The following is a 21,225-nucleotide window of genomic DNA, read 5'->3' as shown; positions in this document are numbered from 1 at the left end:
CTGGAGAAGCTGAGCTTCCGCCGTCATCGGCCGGTTGCGTTTGCCCTGTAGTAGTCAGTATGAATAAAGACCAGCGAAACGATGAGTGTATCGCACGACGTGGCTGTGGGGCTTCTACATTGCTGTCGTCGTCTTGCCCATGGCGTGACGCGATGTTCCGTGTGGTCCGTGGTCCTTGATGTGTCTGCCCGTCGTGGTCGTCGTCGATCTCCTGCTTCTCAGCCTCTGCCTCAGCCAAACGCTTATTGTGCCTCAACTGCTGTTGTCAGTAGGAACGTTGCGTAGATTGTTGGACGTCATCACGTACGGCGAGTTCTTGACCATTCTGAAATATGGCCAAGGAGATCCAATTCGCTTGTGCCCTGGCAAGCGACGTGAAGTCGCATTCAAGATGACGGACTGCCTTCCTTAGCTCGGCGACGCTTTGCGAATGGATTCGACGGCCTGATTCTCAGTGCGCTTGGAATAATCCCTTGACACGCGTCGTCGTCGTGCTGGTCCCTTTGTCATGCATGTATTGTGTGCAAGGCGTCCAAATCGGTCTAGATCGTCCTCCTGAATGCGTTAGGCTCAGCGCGGTGTATCAGAAGAGACAGAGACGCTGTCTGATAAAGCCATGGGTTCGTTGTTGGCTGTATCTGTTGCGATGCCAGCTCTAGGCGGCTGAGCTGGTTCCGTGAATGACGCGGGGAAGACGCTAAGATCAAGGGTATCGAGCAAGATTCTAGCATGCTGATCATCTGTTGCAAGAGCTAGTAGACGCGCTGCTTGCTTCGCTCCTGCAGAGTCAAGGTTGAGCATGTTGGCTGTTCATTTGCTTGGCAGGTTGGACTCTACCGCGCCACGCAGGACAGCATTGATCTGACTTTGCTGGTCAGACAACCTTGAGAGACAGAATCAAAGGAAGAGAGACTGCAGAGAAGAATGACGGACCGTTGCTTCAAGCAGATGCATCATGCGTATGCAGCGGCTATGAAGCGTACTGTGGTTTGTAGCGATCGCGAGTAGCGCGAGCTTCAGACGTGCAAAGTGGTCAAAGTTCAAGACCAACAAAGTCCAAGTTCACAACGAGCACATCACATCGACGACTTGACTTCCTTGATTTCTGAGCTTTGGGAACAAAGCCGCTCGTGTAGGATAGCTGACGTGTACCAAACCACATGATGCTTCGATCTGCAGGGAACGATGGTTCCATTTGCAGGAAGTCATGCCATGCAGATCGAGGAATCATGTGGTTTGGTACACGTCATTGATAGGATTGCTTCCACCTCAATAGTTGCTCATGAGCTGGACGAATGCCAGCGTATGTGTCTACCCGAACGTGCTATCCATATGCGTAGCTATACTGCAGGCAACAGAAATCACCAGCGTCTGCTATTTGTTTTCCGTCGATCGCCAATTTTTCACCAGCGTCTGGAAGTAGTGTTCCGGTTTGCTCCAGTATTTCACCAGCGTTACCAGTCTATCGCCTGCGAGTCATCCGCGAGTCACCAGTGTGCACCCGTCTTCACCAGCGATCTTCCCGTTGGGTTGATTGCCCTTGAAGATATGGTCGTCAAGCTTTGCAGTAGACATATGCATTTGAGTGCAGCAGACAAACAGTCATTTGATATATCTGACGGCTGAGGCCAAAGAACGACCTCCAAGGCCAGCTGAAGGGCTGTTGTACATCTCAGTTGCAGCTTTGCATGGCTCTGTGTGTGAGATTACTATGTGTCGACCATCTTCTGGAAAGAACCTGGCATCTCTAGCAGCAAATTGGAAGCTATGTGTGCTTGAGAGACTCTGCTCCATGCTGGGCGCGACGTCAGACAACACGAGCTTCTTGCAAGATCATCCAGCTCAAGAAAAGACGTTTAAGCTGTCAAATGCTCTCAGGCTAGCTCAAATTGAGAATGCCCTATTCAAGCGAGTAAGATGCCTCTCAAGACTAGATTTGCTACAGAGACTTCTCTCTCGAGCTCAATGGGCCTCGCTAACGAAATTCCATATAGTCCTCGTTGAACCACCATTGTGGAGCCACGGTAGTCGTGACCAGGTCTGCTAGAGATTGATCGATGCTGTGGTGGACGCAAACCTGCTCGATTTGATTTCTCAGGTTGACGATTTGATTCCTGTGAGCTTGCCCGGATGGGTCATTTTCGTACAGTTGCAGAAGTCGCTTTCTGATACCACCCCATACGCCGGGCGTACAACAGAGTCCCACCTGACCCCAAAGCGGATTCTCGCGAGAACCGAATCTGATGGTGCAATGACTGTCAATGTCCAGTTGGCCTCTCGAGGCTTCTTGATCGCGTATGTCCTTAGGATGCTGAAGGTCTTGCCATTCTGCATCGCAATAGATTGCGGCCCTGAGAAGCCTAAGAACATCACCAAGAGGCTCACCTCCAGCAGAAGTCTACTTCACATCATGTTTGGTTCCACCGGATTCCTCGCCTAGCCTGCTCAACGCTGGATACCAGTTATCATTGATGATTTTCAGTTTTGCTTCAACAATCCGTTTTTCTGGCTTGACACAATAATTTGTGTTCAGAGTAGACTGTTGAGGATTCGTATCAGTGACTTGATTTACCAGACGCTGAACGATAATCGTGACTGCGCACTGGCAGATTTTGAGGCCAGGAGCAGTAGATTGCATATCCCTTCCATTTGGGTTTCGAAAAAGAATATCCCACTGTGACAGATTGTCGGACTTCATGACATGGATGCATGGGTCAAGACGATATTTTGAGGTGTCATACATCAAGTCAGCAATGCGCTCATCGCATACATCCGGACACGAAATGGCCTCCAGCTCCTTGTCCCTAGAGGTTCCAAAGGACCAACACTGCCCACAAGCTGGGTGGACTTTGCTTTCAAACGTCACTCTCGTCTCCGCTCTGACAGCCAACATCTTGCAGTCTGGCTCCTTTGCTTGGCCTCCCTGTTGCAAGAAGAGAAGGAGCGATAAAGCGAGGTGCCCTTTAGCATTTGAAGCCATCATACGGAGTCTCAACTGCTGTGTCCTACTCAAGTTAGCAACCGAATACTAAGAGCAGAGCTTACAAGAAGGCGCGAGCGTATCGAGAGGTTGGGCTTTGTAAACGTGTTGCGTGTCTGGAAATGGTATGTCATGAGGGAAGATGATGTGCGGGTGTTCTTAAGCCAAGCGAGCACAGCGACATTCTGATACTCCTGCAAGACCTGGATAAATCCAGGATAATGGGTCGCAAACTCGCAGCCCCTACCTATTCTGCAGCCCCTGTCAATTCCTCACATGACTATGCATGCCCTACAAAACTTGACAGGAGTCTGCCGGAGCCAACCGGCAGATTATCGTAAGAAAGCTCCACAGGACCACAGCACAGCGGATAACTGGAGTCAGTCGACTTCCAAACTTGCATGATGAAGGAGTACCAGCGAAAATGAAGAGGCGGATAACTGAAATACGCCAAGAGGCAGGAAAAGCACAAGTCAAGCACTGATAACATGTCAGCTCATCGGAGTTGTGCGCGGAGCTAGTGGTGACGCGCCTGGGAAGGCTTCTGACTCAAGCAACCTAGATAGTGCAATAGGATCGTTACGGATGAGGAGCAGAGTAGAAGCTCATGCTCTCTAGAGAGTTGAATAAGGGGTACCAATCACGTGAAAGCACGCGACACGCGGCAGAGTGCGCTAGCAATCCAAACCCACGCGACTGGATACTAGACTGTTCAACATCAGCAGAGGCCAGCCATCGCTGACCGGAAAGTCCTAGAAGCTTTTGATACTGAACAGCTAGCCATATCACACGGATTGATCTGACCGCTCCTTCGTCATGTCTTCATCTCTTCTCGGCTATGCTACCTCGCCTGACGCAGCACTCGAGCTCCTGACACTTCTCCGTCCCGATGCTTCACTCCAGCTCCCAGCACTATCACACGGCCCGGCGTATCCTCGTTCCTGATGCGGCCTCGCAAGCATCGCACTCCCCTCGTCTCATGGACCATGCTCCAACATATTGCGCTCTCAAGCGTCGCCCTCATCTCGCCACATGAATCACGCTCCAGCGTCGCGTTCGCGAGCATCGATGTCATCTCGCCGCATGGTTATCGCACTAACACATCACGCTCGCAAGCAATGATGTCTTTCTCGACATAGCGGCATAGCCCCAGCGTCAGTCATCGGCGCACTTTCAGGGTCCTTGCCATCTCCCACCTTTCTCTCGTCTATTCATCGCTCGAGACTGGCAAAGTATGATAGAAGCGCTCCTCACACCTTTGTAGCATTCTCAGCAATATCAGTTCATACTCAATACTATCTGTTGTTCAAAGTCTCTGCCGCCAAACCCACTCCAATGCCTAACCTCCCTGTCTCAATCGGTACGACTTGCCTCGCCAGGTCGTGATCGTTACACCTGAGAGGGTGCTTCTGTTTTCGACGGCACTGTTGCTCATGCAGCTGGCCTGCACTTCCTCTGCCAAGCTCTGCCTGTTAAATAGGCCAATTGGTTCAAGATTACGGCAAATTGGGACAATGATCTGCAATGCATGTCCTTGCTTGCTGAGGGACTTTGCGCCGGACGCCAATCTGGTCTTCAAGACCTTGGCGATCGCAAAATGCCTGCCATCGTGCTCAGTTAGACTGGGCACTCCCCCATAGCTCAAGATCGCATGTTACTTATCCTCAGGCGCTTCATGAGATTGCTGTCTGATCAGTTAGTGAAAGATGCATTACCCCAAGATCCATCCGAGATACAGCTTGACGATTCTTCGCTGTTCTCAGAGCTTATTGAACATGACAATTTGACAACGTCTTGTAGAGAGGATTCAGGTGGAGTCCGGTGGACCAGGCAAGTTTTCGTTCGTTGAGTTCCGGGCCACTCTCTGATGCTTGATTGCATGTTCTTCTGCTGCGGCTGCAGGCGGCAGTGTTTGCGAAAATACGTCTGAGTCGACTGCATCTGAGGTACGGAGGGCACTCTGGAAGATAATTTTCTCTCTTCTGAAAATGCAGATGCTGCCCGGCTGTACTACAGGCGCAATTGATGGATTCTGATGTAGGTACCGGTTCTGAATGCTCAGACGTTTGCCTATGCCACAAGAAGAATAATAGCACATCTGGTGGATGTATTGTTTGCTCATAGTAGCAACGACTCCACAACGGGCGACTCAGCACTTGTAGGCTCAAGAGTGTAGCGCAGGCGTATCTTGAGTGTCGTCGACTAAGGCGTTTTGCTTCGTTCTTGCCTTGTCCACCGAAAGACGAGATGGAATGGACCCAGGACAGTGGACACACATCTGCACACCACCCTCTTGCTACTTGGCCTTACCTTGCTGTCCGTGAGCCTATACATCCAAGCCTACGGCATCTTCCACTGCCAGATTGCTCTTCTCAAGACATGAAGCGCTCCACTCGCGCAAGCAGTGTACGTTGCATGCCAGATACCTTTGACTGACCCAGACAGGAAAAGGAGTCTCCCAAAGACAGTCCGAATGACTACAAGAGACTTTCAAGAGTCGATGAACGTATTGACGTCCCACTGAAAATCAAGCACACATCGATGGGCGTTTCTAGAACCGATGCTCCCACCACAGAGACGATACGACACACAATGAGACTCTGGCCACGCACACCATTGCGTGCGCCACATAAAACGCCTTTACTGGATAGGATCAAAACCTCATGGATACACTAAAGTTTGGGATCGATCTGCAAGGCAAGACCGTCTCGTGGCATTACCGCAACGTTGAGGAGCTACAAATGACCATTCGCAAGCTGGAGAAGGTTTTCCCCGTTCTGGGACGAGCTCGGAATTGAAATGCCTTAACCATCTGCCAGAACCATAAAGGAGGGTAGCTCGAGCTCATCCATGGGCAAGGCAAGGCTGCAGCTTCATGAGCAAAGGGGTCGCACAAGTCTGCCAAGAAGGTCAAGAAGGCAGCAGCACGTCTCTAGTGTGTGTCACGAACCGAATGAGACAAGTCCTACTCTTGCTTTCAGATGTCTCACCACCTGATACCCCTGGTTACATCTCGCGGCTATCCTTCTGTGCACAACCACAGCGACCGATCTAGACCTCGCCATCTAGCTCATGGAACAACCCGTTCAGCATCTTCAACAAGTTGCTTGCTTTCTTCTGGCTCAAGTCTCTTATTCTCGCCTGACCAATCTGAGACATCTCCTGTCTCTTCGCGCGTCTGGCTAGACGTCGCCCACAGTCTTTGGTACTTTGGCCCTGTTTCTTGTCTTACTCTTTTATGGGTTCTACCTCTTGTCTTTTTTGCTTCTAGCTCTAGTCTGATGAAGATAAAAGGACAGCCTTCTGCTGCCTTGTTCTTCATTCACCAATTTTGTACTTTGGTAGGATCATCTATATCTACCTCTTCTGTTGTCTAGTGTCTTCGACGCGGACTCGCCCTGCTCTGCCTAGTCACCTCTCAGCCCAGTCATTACAGTGTGTCGGACATGGATGGACTAGCTGCCACAACCACTACCGCTACTGCATTTATTGAGCTCCAAGTCTTGGCAGCTGCATCCTCTCTTCATTTTCTGGTTATTTCTGTTTTCGCCGCTCGCCGTGGAATACAGTCGAGCTGCAAAGTGCAGGATATGCCGCCGGTTGTCTGCTGAAACACTCTGCCGATTCGGGCTTTGCGTACGACGGACATCTTCTGCTCGAAGTATGGCATCTCTAGAAACGAATTGAAAGCTGAATGTCCTTATGAAGCTCTGCTGCATGCTGAGCGCGCGATATCAGGCACCCCAACCTTTTTGCAGAATCATCTAGCTCAAAGAAGGACATTCAAACTGCCAAATACTATAGGAAGTAGCTCAAGTTCAGAGGATGCTATTCAAGCTGGTAAAGATACCTCTCATGGCCTGACTTGTTACAGGAAATCTTCCCTCAATGGGCCTCGCTAACGAAATTCCCTATAACCCTCCGTGAATAGCTTATGCGGAGCCGCGGTAGTCATCAAAAACTCTTGCAAGAAAAAATTGATCCTGTCATGGCGGCCGCTAGGCTTCTTCCCCAATTGATATCTCAGATTGACCACTTCATTCCTGTAAGCTTGCCCGTCTGGATCCTTTTCGTACAGTTGCAGAAGTCGCTTTCTGATACCTCCCCATACGCCGGTTGTACAAGACAGCCCCACCTTACCCCAAAGCGGATTCTCGCGATAACCAAATTTGATGGTGCAATTGCTGTCGAGGTGCAGTCGTCCTTCTGAGGCTTTTTGGCCGCTTGTATCCTCAGGATACTGAAGGTCTTGCACTCCTGCATCGCATCGGATTGAAGGCTGCCGTACATAGTACGGCTCCCTGCCCTACGGGAAAATCGCTGGTGAAGACGGGTGCACACTGGTGACTCGCGGATGACTCGCGGGCGATAAACCGGTAACGCTGGTGAAATACTGGAGCAAACCGGAACACCACTTCCAGACGCTGGTGAAAAACCGGCGATCGACGGAAGACAAACAGCAGACGCTGGTGACTTCTGTTGCCTGCACTATAGCTACGCCTTCAGATAGCACGTCCGAGTAAACATATACGCTGACATCCCTACGGGAAATTTCCACGGGTGGTAAACCGGTGATAAACGGAAGACTGACGCTGGGTGATAAACGGGTGACAAACGGGAGATTATGGCGCTGGTGACAAACAGGTGTTGAGCAAGGCGTGAGACGTTACCCCTCTCGGGATGAGCCGACGCAGACACACTATATAACAGGCCATCTGCACTCTCTTATCTAGTAACTCATTTGGTGTTTCACTCCAGTGCTTGTTCGTTCACTCAGATAAACAACAACAGGCGATGATTGACGCGTAGTAAATCGGTGATTTACGGGTGAGAACCGGCGATCGCTGGTGACTAGTACACAGCGAGCTGCAGGTGGCGAGCCAGGGCTTGACATAGTTCAGGGATAGCTCTAGAGCAACGAAGGCTTACTACGTCCACCCTACAACTGTCGTGCAAGGTACCTTGCACGCTTGCTACGCTCCCGCACTTGTTCCACCTCGCTGGCAGCGGCGGCGCGGTCACTCCTGTCATTCGCTGCAGCCTGGAGAAGTTGAGCTTTCGCCGTCGCGTTTGCCCTGTAGTAGTCAGTGTGATTCAAAACCAGCGAAGGAATTGGTGTACCGTACGACGTGGTTGTGCGGCGTCCGTATCGCTGTCGTCGTCTTGCTCATGGTATGGCGCGGTGTTTTGTGTGTTGCATCGTCCTTGTCGTGCCTGCGTGTCGTCGTCTTGCTCATGGCGTAACGTGATTTTTCCTGTGTTGCGCCGTGCGTGTCGTGCCTGCTTATCGTTCTCGTCGTCGGTCCCCTGCTGCTCAGCCTCTGCCTCTGTCAGACGCTTGTTGTGCCTCAATTGCTGTTGTCAGTAAGGACCCGTTGCGTAGATTGTTGGACGTCATCACGTACGGCTACTTGCAGATTCTTGATACCATGCTGAGAGATGGCCATGGAAATCCGCTTCGCTGGCGCCCTGGCAAGCGACGTGAAGTCGCGATCAAGACGACGGACTGTCTTCTTTAGATCGGCAACGTTCTGAGAATGGGTCGACAGCCTGGATCTCATTGCGCTTGGAATTATCTCTTGACACGCGTCGTAGTCGTGCTGGTTCCTTTGTCATGCGTGTATCGTGTGCAAGGCGTTCAAATCGGTCTAGATCGTCCTCCTGAATGCTTTAGACTCAGCGCGGTGAATCAGAAGAGATAGAGACGCTGTCAGATAAAGCCATGGGTTCGTTGTTGGCTGTATTCGCTGCGATGCCAGCTCGAGGCTGCTGAGCTGGTTCCGTGAACGACGCGGAGAAGACGCTTGGATCGAGGGTATTGAGCAAGACTCTAGCATGCTGATCATCTGATGCAAGGGCTAGTAGATACGCTGCTTGTTTCGCTCTTGCAGAGTCAAGGTTGAGGATGTTGGCTGTTCATTTGCTTGGCAGGTTGGACTCTACCGCGCCTCGCAGGACAGCATTGATCCGACTTTGCTGGTCAGACGCACTTGAGAGACAGTTTCGAAGGAAGATAGACTGCAGAGATGCGCGTCTAGAGTGGAACGCTTGCGTGTGCAGCGACTATGAAGCGTACTGTGGTTTGTAGCGATTGCGAGGTGCGCGAGCTTCAGACGTGCAAAATGGTCAAAGTTCAAAACAAAGTCCAACCTCACAACTTCACAACTTCACAACGAGCACATCACATCGATGACTCGACTTCCTTGCTTTTTGAAGCCTTAGGAGCAAAGCCGCTCTCGTAGAATAGCTGGCGTCTGGCAACTCACCTGATTCTACGTTCTGCATCGAACGATGCTTCCATTTGCAGGTTGGGGAATCATGTTGTTTGGACACGTCGTAGATAGAATTGCTTCCATCTCAATAGTTGTGCATGAGCTGGACGAATGCCAGCGTATGTGTTTACTCGGACGTGCTATCTGAAGGCGTAGCTGTAGTGCAGGCAACAGAAGTCACCAGCGTCTGCTGTTTGTCTTCCGTCGATCGCCGGTTTTTCACCAGCGTCTGGAAGTGGTGTTCCGGTTTGCTCCAGTATTTCACCAGCGTTACCGGTTTATCGCCCGCGAGTCATCCGCGAGTCACCAGTGTGCACCCGTCTTCACCAGCGATTTTCCCGTAGGGCGACCTGCCAAAGAAATGGACAGCCAACATCCTCATCCTTAGCAATGGCACGGCAGAGCAAGTAAAGCGCTCACTGGCTCTTGATACAGATGATCAGCATGATGGATTCTTGCTCAATACCTTTGAACCAAGTGTCTTCCCGGCGTTGTTCACGGACCAGCTCAGCAGCCTCGAGCCGGTCTCGCAGCAGGTACAGTCAACAACGATCCAATGGCTTCACCTGACAACGTTCCCATCTCTCCTGATACACTGCGCTGTGTCAAACGCATTCAGGAGAACGATCTAGACCATGCCGAGCTGAGGAAGGCAGTCCGTCATCTTGAACGGGACTTTACGTTGCCTGCCTGCAGGGCACAAGCGCACTGGATTTCCATGGCTATCTTTCAGCATGGTGCCAAGAATCTGCAAGTCACCGTACGTAATGATGCCCAACAATCTACGCAACAGATGCTTACTGACAACAGCAATCGAGGCACGATCAGCGCCTGGCAGAGGTAGAAGCAGAGCAGCAGGTAGTCCACCACGACGAGAACGACATGCAGGCACGACAAGCACGACGCAATACACGACACAATGCGCCACACTATGAGCAAGACGACAACACGCAGGCACGACAAGCACGTAAACGTAGCAAGCGCGCAAAACACCTTGCACAACATTCGTAGGGAGTATAGTAAGCCTTTCTTGCTCTAGAGCTATGTCTAATCCATGCAAAGCCCTGGCTCGCCACCTGCAGCTCCCTACGTGCTAGTCACCAGCGATTGTCGATCGCGATCGGCGCCCGTTGAACACCAGTTTTCTACGCGTCAATCATCGCCCTTTTGTCACCAGCGCCATATTCTAACGTTTGTCGCCTGTTATCTCACCGCGTCAGTCTTCCGCTTATCACCCGATTACCAGGCGTGGAATTTTTCCGTACCGCAATCCAGCTGCAGGATCTGCGTGACTACCAAGTATAGACAGGGTATGGCGGCATGGCCTTCCGACACATCAGCCACTAGTTCCATACGTCAGGTAGAATACGCAGTCGCCTCGACTGCGAACATGTTATCGTCAAGCGCTGCAAGGGCGGGAATTCGGAATTGGGCAGGCATACGTTCATTTCACCCATCTGAAGGCTGGAGCCAGAGCACGACCTCGAGCTTCATGACCAGGACTATTGTACACTTGCAGGTTACCGGAAGCTGTATGTGCTTGAGAAGCTTTGCATGCTGAGCAATACTGGCCAACACTTCCACTTTCAAGGTGTTCGAGCTCAAGGACGTTCTAACGAACGGCAAAATGCCCCAAGGGTTGAATCAAGTCCAAAGGCTTCTAGTCAAGCGCAAAAGCTTGCATTTCAAGGCTTGCTTTATGACAGCAGCTTCTACTCGACTAGTCTCGCTACAAATTTCCATATCCCCAATAAGCTGGCTGAAGCAGCTGATCGTCCTCCATGGCAGCCATCAGTGGTTTCAATGCGGCGTAGTATCCTTGGCTCACGCAGAAATCCCTGAGGTATTTGTGTTTCTTTATCACGTCCTCCAGGTGTGTTTTGCCATCCTTGTCGGCCTGATAAAGCGATTCAAGTCGCTTTCTGATCCCCACCCATGCGTTAGTATCACAGCGCAGTCCGAGATTGCCCCAAAGCGGATTGCCGCGGCCAGCGTACTTGATGGTGCAATTACTGTGGACGTCAAGCGTCTTTTTCGGGGAAATGTAGTCGGATACGTCCTCTTCATTATGCAAGTCTTGCATTCCCGCATTGCAATCAACATCAGCAACGCCATGCGCAAGCACCCTTAGGTCAAGGTTGTGCACCCATCTTCCGTCTTGGCGGCTCGCACTGTGACTGTTGCTTGTCTTGCTTGTCTTCCTCAATGCTGGGTACCACGACTCCTTCATCAGTCTCAATGGCGCTGTTACCATTCGGTATCGTACCCAAGTGTCGGAGCAATGCAATGGTGCGATAGGAGACGCCGGATGAAGAGACTCGGCAGGGGGCGTCCTCAAGAAACGCTGAACTACCATTGTGACTGAGCATCGGCATGTCGCGACGTTTTTGATCTTATCTACCCTTGAATGTGGGACTCGAAAGAGCACATCCCACTCCGACAAATTGCTGGACATTCTGATATGCATGCATGGGTCGCAACGATACTTTGCCGTGTCGTAGATAAAGTCAGCAATGCGCTCATCACAGGCTTCCGCGCAATAATCTTCATCCGTTTCTTCTGGGTCCTGCTGGTCCCTAGATCCCGAAGGCCAGCACTGTCCGCAAGTGAAAGGGCGTTTGAGACTTATCACTGAATTCGCTTTGACCACTAACATCTTGCAGTCTGGTTCTTCAGCCTGGCTTCCATGTTGGAGGTTGAGAAGAAGAAGCGATAAGGCGAGGTGCCCTATAGCTTTGGAAGCCACAACAGGCAGTCTCATCTGCTGTGTTCTGCTGGAATTAGCAATCAAGTATTGAGGAGAGATATTACACGGCGGCGCGAGCGGACTGCGAGATTGAGGATCGTAGATGAGTTGCGTGTCTTGAACTCGTACGTCCCGGACAGAAGTGCTGGGCAGTTACTAAGATCCTATGCCAGCCTTGTCAAGCGAGCGTGCTGGCCAGATCCTGATACACCTGCAAGACTTTGATTGTGGGCCGCAGCCCCTGAGCATTCTTCACATGATGTTGCTTAGCATGGAAACTTGCAGATTCCGAGATAGCATCAATGCTCAAATCATTGAGCAATGAGGACACTTCACGCTGCACAGCGGGCCAAGCCTTGCCTCTCCTTGATCATATCCAAAAGACCTCTGCTGCCGCGTTCACAGATTTGCATCTCCTCTCACGTCGCCTGAACAATGGATCGTAGCTTGAGGCCCCTGAATGCCCTGGCCAATTTTGAGCCCTCCCATTTCGACTTCCGCCCAGAAAAGTACGGCGCGACAATGGCAAGAGCACATCATCCACCATCGCCAGCCAGCCTCAGCACTTGCAATCAAAGGACTGCGCTGCACCATACACCGATGCTCCTGTTGCGGAGACGATACGTCACACAATGGGACTTTGGCCACGCACACCATTGCGCGACGCCACATGGAGCGCCATATCCGGACAGGAACGATACCTCAGGGACACATATAAGATCATGGTTGATATGCAAGGGTCTCGTGGCGTTACCGAAGCATGGAGGAACTACGAATTATTATTCGCAAACTGTAAAAGTTTTGTCCTGTACTTGGATGAGCTCATGGGCAATGTATTGCCTTGACCATCTGCCAGCACCACGCGAAGGTAGTGAAAGAAGCGGTGAGAGTGGCTCTATACCTCGCAAGCTCTTGACTAAAGTGCCAAAAGAAGCGCAAAGCGAAAGTCTACAAAGAGGCTACTACTGCTGATGCTTCAAGAGATGATGACCTCAGCAACGCACACGACGATGCCCGTAGAGCGTCGTTTGCTCGCGTTGATGACGGGGACTCCCACTGCAAGACAGCCGCTTTCATCTTCTCTGAAAATGATGGTCACGACGAGGCTGCATCGAGAGTTGTGGGTTCCTCCTTTCGGCCTCATGTAGTGACAGACGAATGCAATTGCAGCCAATCTCGTCCCAGCACAGTGTGAGCTCTTCAGGCAGAGGAGTCTTTGGCTAACAAAATGTAGCGTCAAGCAGACAAGAAGTTTGGTTTCTCCAAGGTATAGCTGTCCCATCTTTGTTTCTATAAGACTGACCAGTAGCTAGAAGGCAGGCAGAGGACAATATGAAGGCTCCTCGTCTCGCAAGGTATACACTTCTGTTGCTCCTACCAGAACAATGGAATCATGACATACTAACGATGCATCTCTAGCCTGAAAAACATCGAAGCTATCAGCCAAGGCACAAGATGCAGAACAGCGCAGCACATCCATGAGCAAGGCCAAGACTGCAGCTAAACAAGCGAAGAAGCCCCACAAGTCTGCCAAGAAAGCTAAGAATGCGGCAGCGCGTCTGCAGTGTGTCGTAGATGGACTAGCTGCTACAACCACTGTCGCTACTGCATGTATTGAGCTTCACCTCGTGGCAGCTGCATTCTCTACTATCGACTGATTGGCCCTGGTAGAGGCGTGCTTATTCTCGCCTATCCCTACGATACAGTCCGGCCGCAAAGTGGCGGATTGTTCGCCGATCTTATGACGGTACTTCGCCGGTTTATGATTCCGCACACGGCGAACATTCTCTGCACAGAGATTGACATCTGTAACAGGACATTGAAAGCTGTTTGTGCTTAAGTAGCTCTGCTGCATGCTGAGCGCAATATGTCAAGCACCACAACCTTTTTGCAAAATTACCTAGCTCAAGGATGTTCGTTCAAAATGTCAAGTATTCTGGAAGCTAGCTCAGTTTGAGAACATTCTATTCAAGCTAGCAAGCGGCCTTTTCTAAGGCTCGACTTATCAAAGCGACTTTTCCCTGGGCCGAGGCATTAACGAAATTCCATGTAAAAAACCCCGTTGGATAGCCATTGTGGAGTCACAGCAGTCTTCACCAGGTCTGCCAGGGATGTGTCGTTGCTATGGCGGAAGCAAAGTATTCCGATTTGACTCCTCAGATTGACAATCTCATTCCTGTAAGTCCGCCAGTCTGGGTCCTTTTCGTGCAGTTGCACAAGCCGCTTTCTGATACCTCCCCAAACGTCAGGTGTACAACACAGTACTCCCTGGCCCTGAAGCAAAGTCCTGTGATGACCAAATTTGATGGTGCAATTACTGTCGAGGTCCAGTCGTACTCCTGAGGCTATTTGGTTGCTCGTATCCTCAGCATATCGAAGGTCTCGCACTCCTGCATCGCAACAGATTGAAGGCTGCTGTACAGGGTACGGCTCCATGTCGGCATAAATCCAACCCACCTCTCGTAGGGGTGTGCCGTATTCCCATCCTTCCATGCTCACTTGCAACGCTGGATACCAATGCTCAGACTTGATTCTCAATGGCCGAGAAACCATCCGCTGTCCTGGATAAGGGTATGCACAAAGGATTGGAGCGAAAGGAGACTGACGTGGATCCGTATCAGGGAGCCGCTTCACCAGACGCTGAACTACGAGTGTGACTGAGCAATGACAAATTTGTCGGCCAGGAACCTGAAATGGGTAGTTCTCTCTGTTTGGATCCCGAAAAAGTATATCCCATTCTGACAAATTGTCGGGGTTCATGACACGCATGCATGGGTCGAGACGAAACTTTGCGGTGTCGTACATCAAGTCAGCAATGCGCTGATCGCATACATCCGGACAAGGAAAGGCCTTCCGCTCTTTGTCCCTCGAGGTTCCCAAGGGCGAACACGGCTCGCAAGTTGGAAGGCGTGCAAAGTGCACATATAGATTCGCTCTGACTGAGAGCGTCTGGCAGTCCTGCCCCTTTGCTTGGCTTCCCTGGTAAAAGAGGAGAAGAAGGAACGATAAGGCGAAAGGACCTATAGCTTTGGAAGCCACAACAGGGAGTCTCATCTGCTGCGTCCTGCTGGAATCAGCAATCAATCAGTGAGAAGAGGTCTTACAAAGCGGCGCGAGCGGACTGCGAGGTTGAGGTTCGTAGATGAGTTGCGTGTCTTGAACTCGTACGTCCCAGACAGAAGTGCTGGGCAGTTACTAAGATCCTATGCCAGCCTTGTCAAGCGAGCGTGCTGGCCAGGTGCTGATACTCCTGCAAGACTTTGATCGTGGGCCGCACCCCCTGACCATTCTCCATAAGATGTTGCTTAGCATGGGAATTCGCAGATTCCGAGGTAGCATCAATGCTCATATCATTGATCAATGAGCAATAAGCACACTTCACGCTGCACAGCGGGCCAAGCCTTGCCTCTCCTTGATCAGATCCAAAAAGCGTCTGCTGCTGCATTCGTAGGTTTGCATCTCCTCTCACTTCACCTGAAGAATGGATCGTAGCTTGAGGCCCCTGAATGCCTTGCCCAATTTTGAGCCCTGAGTCCTCCCATCTCGACTTCCGCCCAGAAAAGTACGGCGCGACAATGGCAAGAGCACATCATCCACCATCGCCAGCCAGCCTCAGCACTTGCAATCAAAAGGACCGCGCTGGACCAGACTTTTTGGACAGTCGCCATGGCAGATCATTTCGATGCCGACATGTACGATGACAATATGCCCATGCCTGACGCGTCTGCACCACCGACAGGCACGACCGATGTCTCCATGACGGACCCGACGCCGCGCACAGAGGCGCTGTATATCGCTGGTGTTGAACACTTGTCTACGCGCGATGTCGGTGATTGGGTTGCGTTATTTTATGATGCCTTCTTGCCCAAGATTGAATGGATCGATGACCATTCCCTCAACTTAGTCATGAAGACGCCTGAGGATGCAACAGAACTCTTGAGGCAACTCGTCGATGGCAATCCGACAGCGGTGACAACCACTCAGACGCTGCCGGCAAAGATTCATGCAGATAAACCGAATGTTGCTTTGACTGTACGGCGTGCAACTTCAGCGGATGTGAAGCCTCCGAGAGCAGCAGAGCGCAGTCGGTGGTATCTTTTGCATCCAGAAGATGAGCGTCGAAATACCTTCAATCGAGTCGAAAGGCAAGCGAAACGCAGTAGTCGAACAACACCCTACGATACCTCTAGACGTCGCAAAGAACCGCGCGATACGCGATCACTTGCTGAGCGATTACATTTGCCACTTGACAACGATGAGCAGGATCTTTTGGATTTACGGAGGGATAAAGAGGCGCGTACGGAAGCAGCGGGTGGAGATGTCTTTGCGGCGCGAATTGCAGAGGCGGAGGAAGCAGCGCGACGACGACCAGCTGCTGTACGACAAGCGGAGAAGCAACAGATGCGAAAGACGTTGCCGAAGGGCGATTTGATGGCTGGACTGAGGGCCTTGCCTGCAGGTGGTCGAGAGAAGTCTCGGTTGACACTGGCTGAGCGGTTACACGGTAAGGATAAAGACGTGGATCTATTGGCTGGTGTGCCCAAGGAGCGAGATTTGCTGGAGACACAGCGGCCTGCGTCAAGGCAGATGCAAATCAAGGGTTTGTCTCGAGGTTCATAGTTTGTACTTGTAGTTCCCAATTGTCGCTTGGAATCCTCCGCAAAATGACTTCACAGCGGCAGCTGCACACTCCACCCCAAAGACCAAGGACTACACAAGCAGGCCTCTGTCCCTCATCTACCTTTCCTCGCGCCTAACAGTTCATCATCAATATGGGCTACATCGTCATCCCCAAACTGCACTGCAAAGAAGGCATGGGCGCTAAGGTGCTTGGAGCCCTCGAGCCCATGTACAAGCAAACCGCTACAGAAAACAACAGCGCCTACTTTGCTTATTGCTCGGAAAGCGATCCAGACGATATCCTGCTATTTGAGAATTATGCTTCGAAAGCAGATTGCGACAAGCACTTCAAGACTGACAAGTTGAAGGAGTTTGGCGCAGTGGTCGTGGGCGAGTGCTTGAAGTCTGACCTACAGATGAACTACTATGAACCCGTCATGGGCTTCTTGGGAAGAGGCGAGGTGTCTGTGCCAAAGGGCCAATTTGTCTGGCTGGCTGAACTCAAGTGTCACGATGCAGAGGCCCGCGATGCTATCTTCGAAGCTGCTGGTGATCTCATCCGCTATGTTCACGACAACGTATGCACTCCGTCATGCGCTTTTCGAACATCTATACTAACCTGTCAGGAACCCTCGACGCTGGCATACCTGTTCCTCAAATCGGTGGATGATGAAGCCAAATTGACCGTTTTTGAGATTTACGAGTCGCGTGCAGCGCTGTTCGATGTGCACCACAAGTCAGAGGCCTTCAAGGAGTTTGGCGGAAGAGTGGGACGACATGTGATGAGCAAGGAGAGTACCGGCTACTACACTGTGGATGGCGGCTGGTTGGCAAAGGATGGAGTGGATGCCAAGGTTGGCCTGTGAGAGGTGATGCTCGATGCCGTTGATGTGTCTGTCTATCTGTATGCTGCAAAGTGATACGTAGTGCAATCTTCCGTCTATAGTCCCTGTAGTGCTACCTGCCAGCTACTAGCCGCCAGAGTGCGTCATTCCCGCTGTCAGTTCTGCCAAAAGAAATAAACAGATCAAGGAACCCACACAGCACCAGCATCAGCTACACTTGCAGCAGATGAGGAAGGACGCAGCTGCCAGGGACGGGCACCAGGCAACAATCTCAGAGGCCACTCAAACACCCCAAGAGGTGCCTGCCTCCAAACCACCCAGCAGACCACCTGCACCCCGTCCCAAATCCACACGTACAGCACAACGGCCACCGTCGCATAAAGCACAACCGAAACGGCCATGGGGTCGTCGCTGGTTCCTCATTGCAGGTGCATGCATCGGTGTCTTGTCTGCCATGTATTTCGCAAAAGACAAGATTGACTTGACGGAGCTTGGGCTTCCAGACTACTGGGATGAGTTGTCGGCGCGCTTACCGGATCGCGTACTAAAAGAGGTGACGCGTATGTCTGAGCAGCGTGCCAAGTCTGCTGCAAGTGATCATAATGCATTCAGTGTTGGTCGAAAATTGAAGAATGAAGGATTATCGCTGGCCTTTCCACTCGTGATGCTGCCAGGTGTTATTTCAACAGGCTTGGAATCTTGGTCCACTGAAGGGTGTGCGGCGCCTTTTTACCGGAAACGGCTTTGGGGATCTTGGTCGATGCTACGTTGTATGCTGACTGACAAGGCGTGCTGGACCAAGCAAATCAGCTTGGACCCCATATCAGGGCTCGACCCTGCGGATGGCAGTGCGAAACTTCGAGCCGCTACAGGTTTTGATGCCACAGACTTCTTCATTACCGGCTACTGGATCTGGAATAAGATTCTTGAGAACGTCAGTGCTCTTGGTGGAGAGCCAAACAACATGTTCACCGCAGCGTATGACTGGCGCTTATCCTTTTCAAATCTCGAGAATCGAGATCATTACTTTACAAAACTCAAGTTGCATATCGAATCTGCAAATTTGTCGACCGGCAAGAAGACCGTTCTCGTATCTCACTCGATGGGCTCGCAAGTTTTGTTTTACTTTATGAAATGGGTCGAGCATGAGAAACATGGTAATGGTGGCAAGGACTGGGTCAATCGGCATATTGATACATGGATCAACATCTCAGGCAGTATGCTTGGGACTCCCAAAGCAGTTGCTGCGCTCGTCAGTGGTGAGATGAAGGATACAGCACAACTCAATGCATTCAGTGTCTATGGCCTCGAAACCTTCTTTTCAAGAAAGGAACGTGCTCAGATTCTACGGACGTTGCCAGGCATTGCATCGATGCTGCCAAAGGGTGGCGATCGGATATGGGGAACAATGGACAGTGCGCCAGATGATCCAGAGTTGCGCAATGGCTCTAGTTTTGGCAATTTCTTCAAGTTCAAGACACCAGCAACGATTGATCCCGACAGCGACTCGGTGATACCTGGCAACATGACGATGGACAAGTCAATGGAGTACTTGTTGCAGCATACGGATCATCATTTCCATCGCATGCTAGCAACCAACTACTCACACGGTATTGCAGACACGCTCGAAGAAGTTCTCGCCAATAATGACAAGCCTGAAAAATGGATCAACCCCCTGGAGACTGCGCTGCCAGATGCACCAGACATGAAGATTTTCTGCATGTATGGTATTGGCAAGCCAACTGAACGCACCTACTACTACGAGACATCTGACTTTGAGCAGCAGAATCTAGGGAGAGATATGTTGCAGGATCAATCCAAGAATCCACGAGACCGGAATGTTACGCATACGACACCCATGGACATTCCATTTGTGCGGTCAAGCTTCATTGATAATACGGTCACGAATAAGCAAGAGAATTTGGAGAAGGGTGTGCAAATGGGAGAAGGCGATGGAACTGTTGCATTGTTGTCAAGCGGATATATGTGTGCACATGCTTGGAAGGAGATCCCAAGGTTCAATCCAAGCAAGATTCCCATCAAGGTGTATGAGATGCAGCATGAGGAAGACTTGTTTGATATTCGAGGTGGGCCCAAGACGGCGGACCATGTCGATATTCTTGGCAGACCCGAATTGAGCGAGCTGATTTTGCGCGTTGCTGCAGGGCATGGTGAGCAGATCGAGGAGCAGATCCTGTCTGAGATCGTCAAGTATAGCAGACGGATCGATATCCAGTAGAGCCAGATCACTCCATCATTGTATAGAGCAAGATGTTCGCTGGTGCTGATGTTCCCCCATCTGAACCGAATCTCCCGTGAAGAGCAAAAGCGACGACTGCTCAACTCTGCAGAGGAAGACATCTCAGTAAGCTGCAGTCAGCATGGCAAAGAAGGCACGCGCGCGCAACATTCTCGTCAAACTGCTTTCGACAGCAGGGACAGGCACATCCTATGTTCGACAACGGCCGCGGTTGGCAGCTTATAAACTCAACATGGTGAAATTCGATCCGAAAGTCAATGCGCGGGTTATGTTCGAGGAGGTACGGTTGAAGAAATGATGTGGGACTGCCCGTGAACCTGTGAGAGCTTGAGAGGTGGGCGCATGCGAATACTGTATCTCTTTACCTTCAACAAAACAGTGGAATCAACCATTTATCACCCTCTGCTCCAGACCCGACGACACGGCTGGCGGCCATGTATATACAAAGACCTACTTCACTGTCATTGTCGGCGTCGTCATATGTCAGCTGGCAACCAGGAGGGAACACTTTCATTGTCATACGTCGACTACGCAAACTTAGGCATCAACAAAGTCCTTGAGACCATGGAGCCAAGCCTCATACTCCCTCGCCTCCTTGTAATCCACATAGTCCGGGATGAACAGTGCCAATGCAGTATTGATGTCCCGTTCCTCCAAAAACTTCTCCATTAGAATCTGCAAGTCCTCATCCAGATTACTGAAAGGAGGGCCCATGTAGGCCTCGCGACGCTTCCAATCTGCTTCCGCTGAGTCCGTCTTGGCGAGTTTCGCATCCTTGTAGAGAACCATCGAGTCAATGATGAAGATGCCGTCTTGCGTGACTGTGTCGATGCACAGAGCTGCTGGGCTAGAGTCCTTGGTGATGGTAATGTTGCATCGCACAGGGAAGCTCGCTGCCTCTCCATCCTCGCCCGCACCATCCTCCGTGGCCTCTGCAGCAGGCTTCGCGTCCGTTTCGGTTGATTCATCCTCAAACTCTTCCGCTGCCTCCTCTGCATTATTCATGTCTGCCACTGAAAAGACAATCTTGATCTCCTCATTGCCAAAGGTTCTACTCAGCGTGACTTCATCCGTACCAGGCAGATCTTCCACTGTGAAGGAGGAACTTTGCAAAAAAGTCTGCACAGCTTCCGGCATGTCTTCGTATTCCTTCATTTCTGACTCAATTTGAATCTCACTAGAGAGTTTGGCGGATAGTTCAGAGTCGACGGTCCCTTGGCCGCGCTGGAAGGAAGATGCGACGAAGGTCCGTGAGGCGATGGGCGTAGCGCAGCGAGAGACCACGGCTGGCGCCCGTGCAAGGACAACCCTGGCTGGGAGTGTAGACCTCGTAGCATGTTTCGCCAAGAATGAACGGACACGACGAGAGAACATGGCGAAGTATGGATGTGAAGGAATCGAGTGGATGTTCTTGGCCCTGCGCGTGTGTGCTTGACCAAAATTGAAGATTTGTCGCAGGCTTCACCCATCGCAAGAGACTACACTTTTTTGTTCTATTCTGT

The 21,225-nt window shown here is 51.2% G+C and overlaps 11 protein-coding genes across 11 annotated transcripts; 6 read left to right on the top strand and 5 right to left on the bottom strand.

Annotated features, from left to right (window-relative positions):
• Positions 1 to 474: 474 nt before the first annotated feature.
• On the bottom strand, positions 475 to 941 carry BCR37DRAFT_91772 (uncharacterized protein). The gene is made up of 2 exons (XM_040872531.1): positions 914 to 941; positions 475 to 865 (listed from the first exon to the last, which is right to left on the bottom strand). The coding sequence occupies exon 2, from the start codon at positions 799 to 801 to the stop codon at positions 571 to 573; it is 231 nt and encodes a 76-aa protein (XP_040723813.1). The 5' UTR covers positions 802 to 865; positions 914 to 941; the 3' UTR covers positions 475 to 570.
• A 1,281-nt stretch (positions 942 to 2,222) lies between these two features.
• BCR37DRAFT_90865 (uncharacterized protein) lies at positions 2,223 to 3,419 on the bottom strand. The gene is made up of 3 exons (XM_040872526.1): positions 3,397 to 3,419; positions 3,046 to 3,354; positions 2,223 to 3,005 (listed from the first exon to the last, which is right to left on the bottom strand). The coding sequence occupies exon 3, from the start codon at positions 2,981 to 2,983 to the stop codon at positions 2,399 to 2,401; it is 585 nt and encodes a 194-aa protein (XP_040723812.1). The 5' UTR covers positions 2,984 to 3,005; positions 3,046 to 3,354; positions 3,397 to 3,419; the 3' UTR covers positions 2,223 to 2,398.
• Positions 3,420 to 5,074: 1,655 nt separating this feature from the next.
• Positions 5,075 to 5,809, top strand: BCR37DRAFT_90988 (uncharacterized protein). Its single transcript, XM_040872527.1, has 2 exons — positions 5,075 to 5,386; positions 5,426 to 5,809. Exons 1-2 carry the CDS (start codon positions 5,228 to 5,230, stop codon positions 5,654 to 5,656), a joined length of 390 nt encoding a protein of 129 aa, XP_040723811.1. The 5' UTR covers positions 5,075 to 5,227; the 3' UTR covers positions 5,657 to 5,809.
• Positions 5,810 to 9,464: 3,655 nt separating this feature from the next.
• On the top strand, positions 9,465 to 10,280 carry BCR37DRAFT_381603 (uncharacterized protein). Its single transcript, XM_040869732.1, has 2 exons — positions 9,465 to 10,016; positions 10,063 to 10,280. The coding sequence occupies exons 1-2, from the start codon at positions 9,809 to 9,811 to the stop codon at positions 10,185 to 10,187; spliced, it is 333 nt and encodes a 110-aa protein (XP_040723810.1). The 5' UTR covers positions 9,465 to 9,808; the 3' UTR covers positions 10,188 to 10,280.
• On the top strand, positions 9,952 to 10,897 carry BCR37DRAFT_90692 (uncharacterized protein). The gene has a single exon (XM_040872525.1). The coding sequence runs from the start codon at positions 10,307 to 10,309 to the stop codon at positions 10,811 to 10,813; it is 507 nt and encodes a 168-aa protein (XP_040723809.1). The 5' UTR covers positions 9,952 to 10,306; the 3' UTR covers positions 10,814 to 10,897.
• A 59-nt stretch (positions 10,898 to 10,956) lies between these two features.
• Positions 10,957 to 12,156, bottom strand: BCR37DRAFT_381600 (uncharacterized protein). Its single transcript, XM_040869731.1, has 2 exons — positions 12,064 to 12,156; positions 10,957 to 12,023 (listed from the first exon to the last, which is right to left on the bottom strand). Exon 2 carries the CDS (start codon positions 12,011 to 12,013, stop codon positions 10,982 to 10,984), a length of 1,032 nt encoding a protein of 343 aa, XP_040723808.1. The 5' UTR covers positions 12,014 to 12,023; positions 12,064 to 12,156; the 3' UTR covers positions 10,957 to 10,981.
• A 67-nt stretch (positions 12,157 to 12,223) lies between these two features.
• Positions 12,224 to 13,263, top strand: BCR37DRAFT_91348 (uncharacterized protein). Its single transcript, XM_040872528.1, has 3 exons — positions 12,224 to 12,881; positions 12,921 to 13,189; positions 13,233 to 13,263. Exons 1-2 carry the CDS (start codon positions 12,434 to 12,436, stop codon positions 12,968 to 12,970), a joined length of 498 nt encoding a protein of 165 aa, XP_040723807.1. The 5' UTR covers positions 12,224 to 12,433; the 3' UTR covers positions 12,971 to 13,189; positions 13,233 to 13,263.
• A 490-nt stretch (positions 13,264 to 13,753) lies between these two features.
• BCR37DRAFT_90665 (uncharacterized protein) lies at positions 13,754 to 15,358 on the bottom strand. The gene has a single exon (XM_040872523.1). The coding sequence runs from the start codon at positions 15,050 to 15,052 to the stop codon at positions 14,033 to 14,035; it is 1,020 nt and encodes a 339-aa protein (XP_040723806.1). The 5' UTR covers positions 15,053 to 15,358; the 3' UTR covers positions 13,754 to 14,032.
• Positions 15,359 to 15,664: 306 nt separating this feature from the next.
• Positions 15,665 to 19,702, top strand: BCR37DRAFT_388458 (Lecithin:cholesterol acyltransferase-domain-containing protein; the record flags this gene model as incomplete). The annotated part of the gene is made up of 5 exons (XM_040870626.1): positions 15,665 to 16,598; positions 16,701 to 16,824; positions 16,878 to 17,196; positions 17,245 to 17,472; positions 17,594 to 19,702. 5 exons carry the CDS (start codon positions 15,665 to 15,667, stop codon positions 19,700 to 19,702), a joined length of 3,714 nt encoding a protein of 1,237 aa, XP_040723805.1.
• Positions 19,703 to 19,844: 142 nt separating this feature from the next.
• Positions 19,845 to 20,021, top strand: BCR37DRAFT_349699 (50S ribosomal protein L33; the record flags this gene model as incomplete). The annotated part of the gene is made up of 1 exon (XM_040867945.1): positions 19,845 to 20,021. One exon carries the CDS (start codon positions 19,845 to 19,847, stop codon positions 20,019 to 20,021), a length of 177 nt encoding a protein of 58 aa, XP_040723804.1.
• Positions 19,982 to 21,168, bottom strand: BCR37DRAFT_90583 (mitochondrial glyco protein). The gene has a single exon (XM_040872522.1). It carries the CDS (start codon positions 21,095 to 21,097, stop codon positions 20,261 to 20,263), a length of 837 nt encoding a protein of 278 aa, XP_040723803.1. The 5' UTR covers positions 21,098 to 21,168; the 3' UTR covers positions 19,982 to 20,260.
• Between the last annotated feature and the right edge of the window lie 57 nt (positions 21,169 to 21,225).

Source organism: Protomyces lactucae-debilis (assembly GCF_002105105.1).
Source record: "Protomyces lactucae-debilis strain 12-1054 chromosome Unknown BCR37scaffold_15, whole genome shotgun sequence".
In the NCBI taxonomy this organism is placed as follows: domain Eukaryota; kingdom Fungi; phylum Ascomycota; class Taphrinomycetes; order Taphrinales; family Protomycetaceae; genus Protomyces; species Protomyces lactucae-debilis.
The sequence above is the reverse complement of the archived record's forward strand: the minus strand, read 5'-3'. Positions and strand labels throughout refer to the sequence as shown.

Coding starts and splice junctions, on each gene's coding strand:
- BCR37DRAFT_91772 (XM_040872531.1), bottom strand. CDS start 801: ATGCTCAACCTTGACTCTGCAGGAGCGAAGCAAGCAGCGCGTCTACTA.
- BCR37DRAFT_90865 (XM_040872526.1), bottom strand. CDS start 2,983: ATGATGGCTTCAAATGCTAAAGGGCACCTCGCTTTATCGCTCCTTCTC.
- BCR37DRAFT_90988 (XM_040872527.1), top strand. CDS start 5,228: ATGGAATGGACCCAGGACAGTGGACACACATCTGCACACCACCCTCTT. Junction 5,387..5,425: donor GCTCCACTCGCGCAAGCAGT/GTACGTTGCATG, acceptor TGACCCAGACAG/GAAAAGGAGTCTCCCAAAGA.
- BCR37DRAFT_381603 (XM_040869732.1), top strand. CDS start 9,809: ATGGCTTCACCTGACAACGTTCCCATCTCTCCTGATACACTGCGCTGT. Junction 10,017..10,062: donor GAATCTGCAAGTCACCGTAC/GTAATGATGCCC, acceptor TACTGACAACAG/CAATCGAGGCACGATCAGCG.
- BCR37DRAFT_90692 (XM_040872525.1), top strand. CDS start 10,307: ATGCAAAGCCCTGGCTCGCCACCTGCAGCTCCCTACGTGCTAGTCACC.
- BCR37DRAFT_381600 (XM_040869731.1), bottom strand. CDS start 12,013: ATGAGACTGCCTGTTGTGGCTTCCAAAGCTATAGGGCACCTCGCCTTA.
- BCR37DRAFT_91348 (XM_040872528.1), top strand. CDS start 12,434: ATGGATCGTAGCTTGAGGCCCCTGAATGCCCTGGCCAATTTTGAGCCC. Junction 12,882..12,920: donor CGAAGGTAGTGAAAGAAGCG/GTGAGAGTGGCT, acceptor TCTTGACTAAAG/TGCCAAAAGAAGCGCAAAGC.
- BCR37DRAFT_90665 (XM_040872523.1), bottom strand. CDS start 15,052: ATGAGACTCCCTGTTGTGGCTTCCAAAGCTATAGGTCCTTTCGCCTTA.
- BCR37DRAFT_90583 (XM_040872522.1), bottom strand. CDS start 21,097: ATGTTCTCTCGTCGTGTCCGTTCATTCTTGGCGAAACATGCTACGAGG.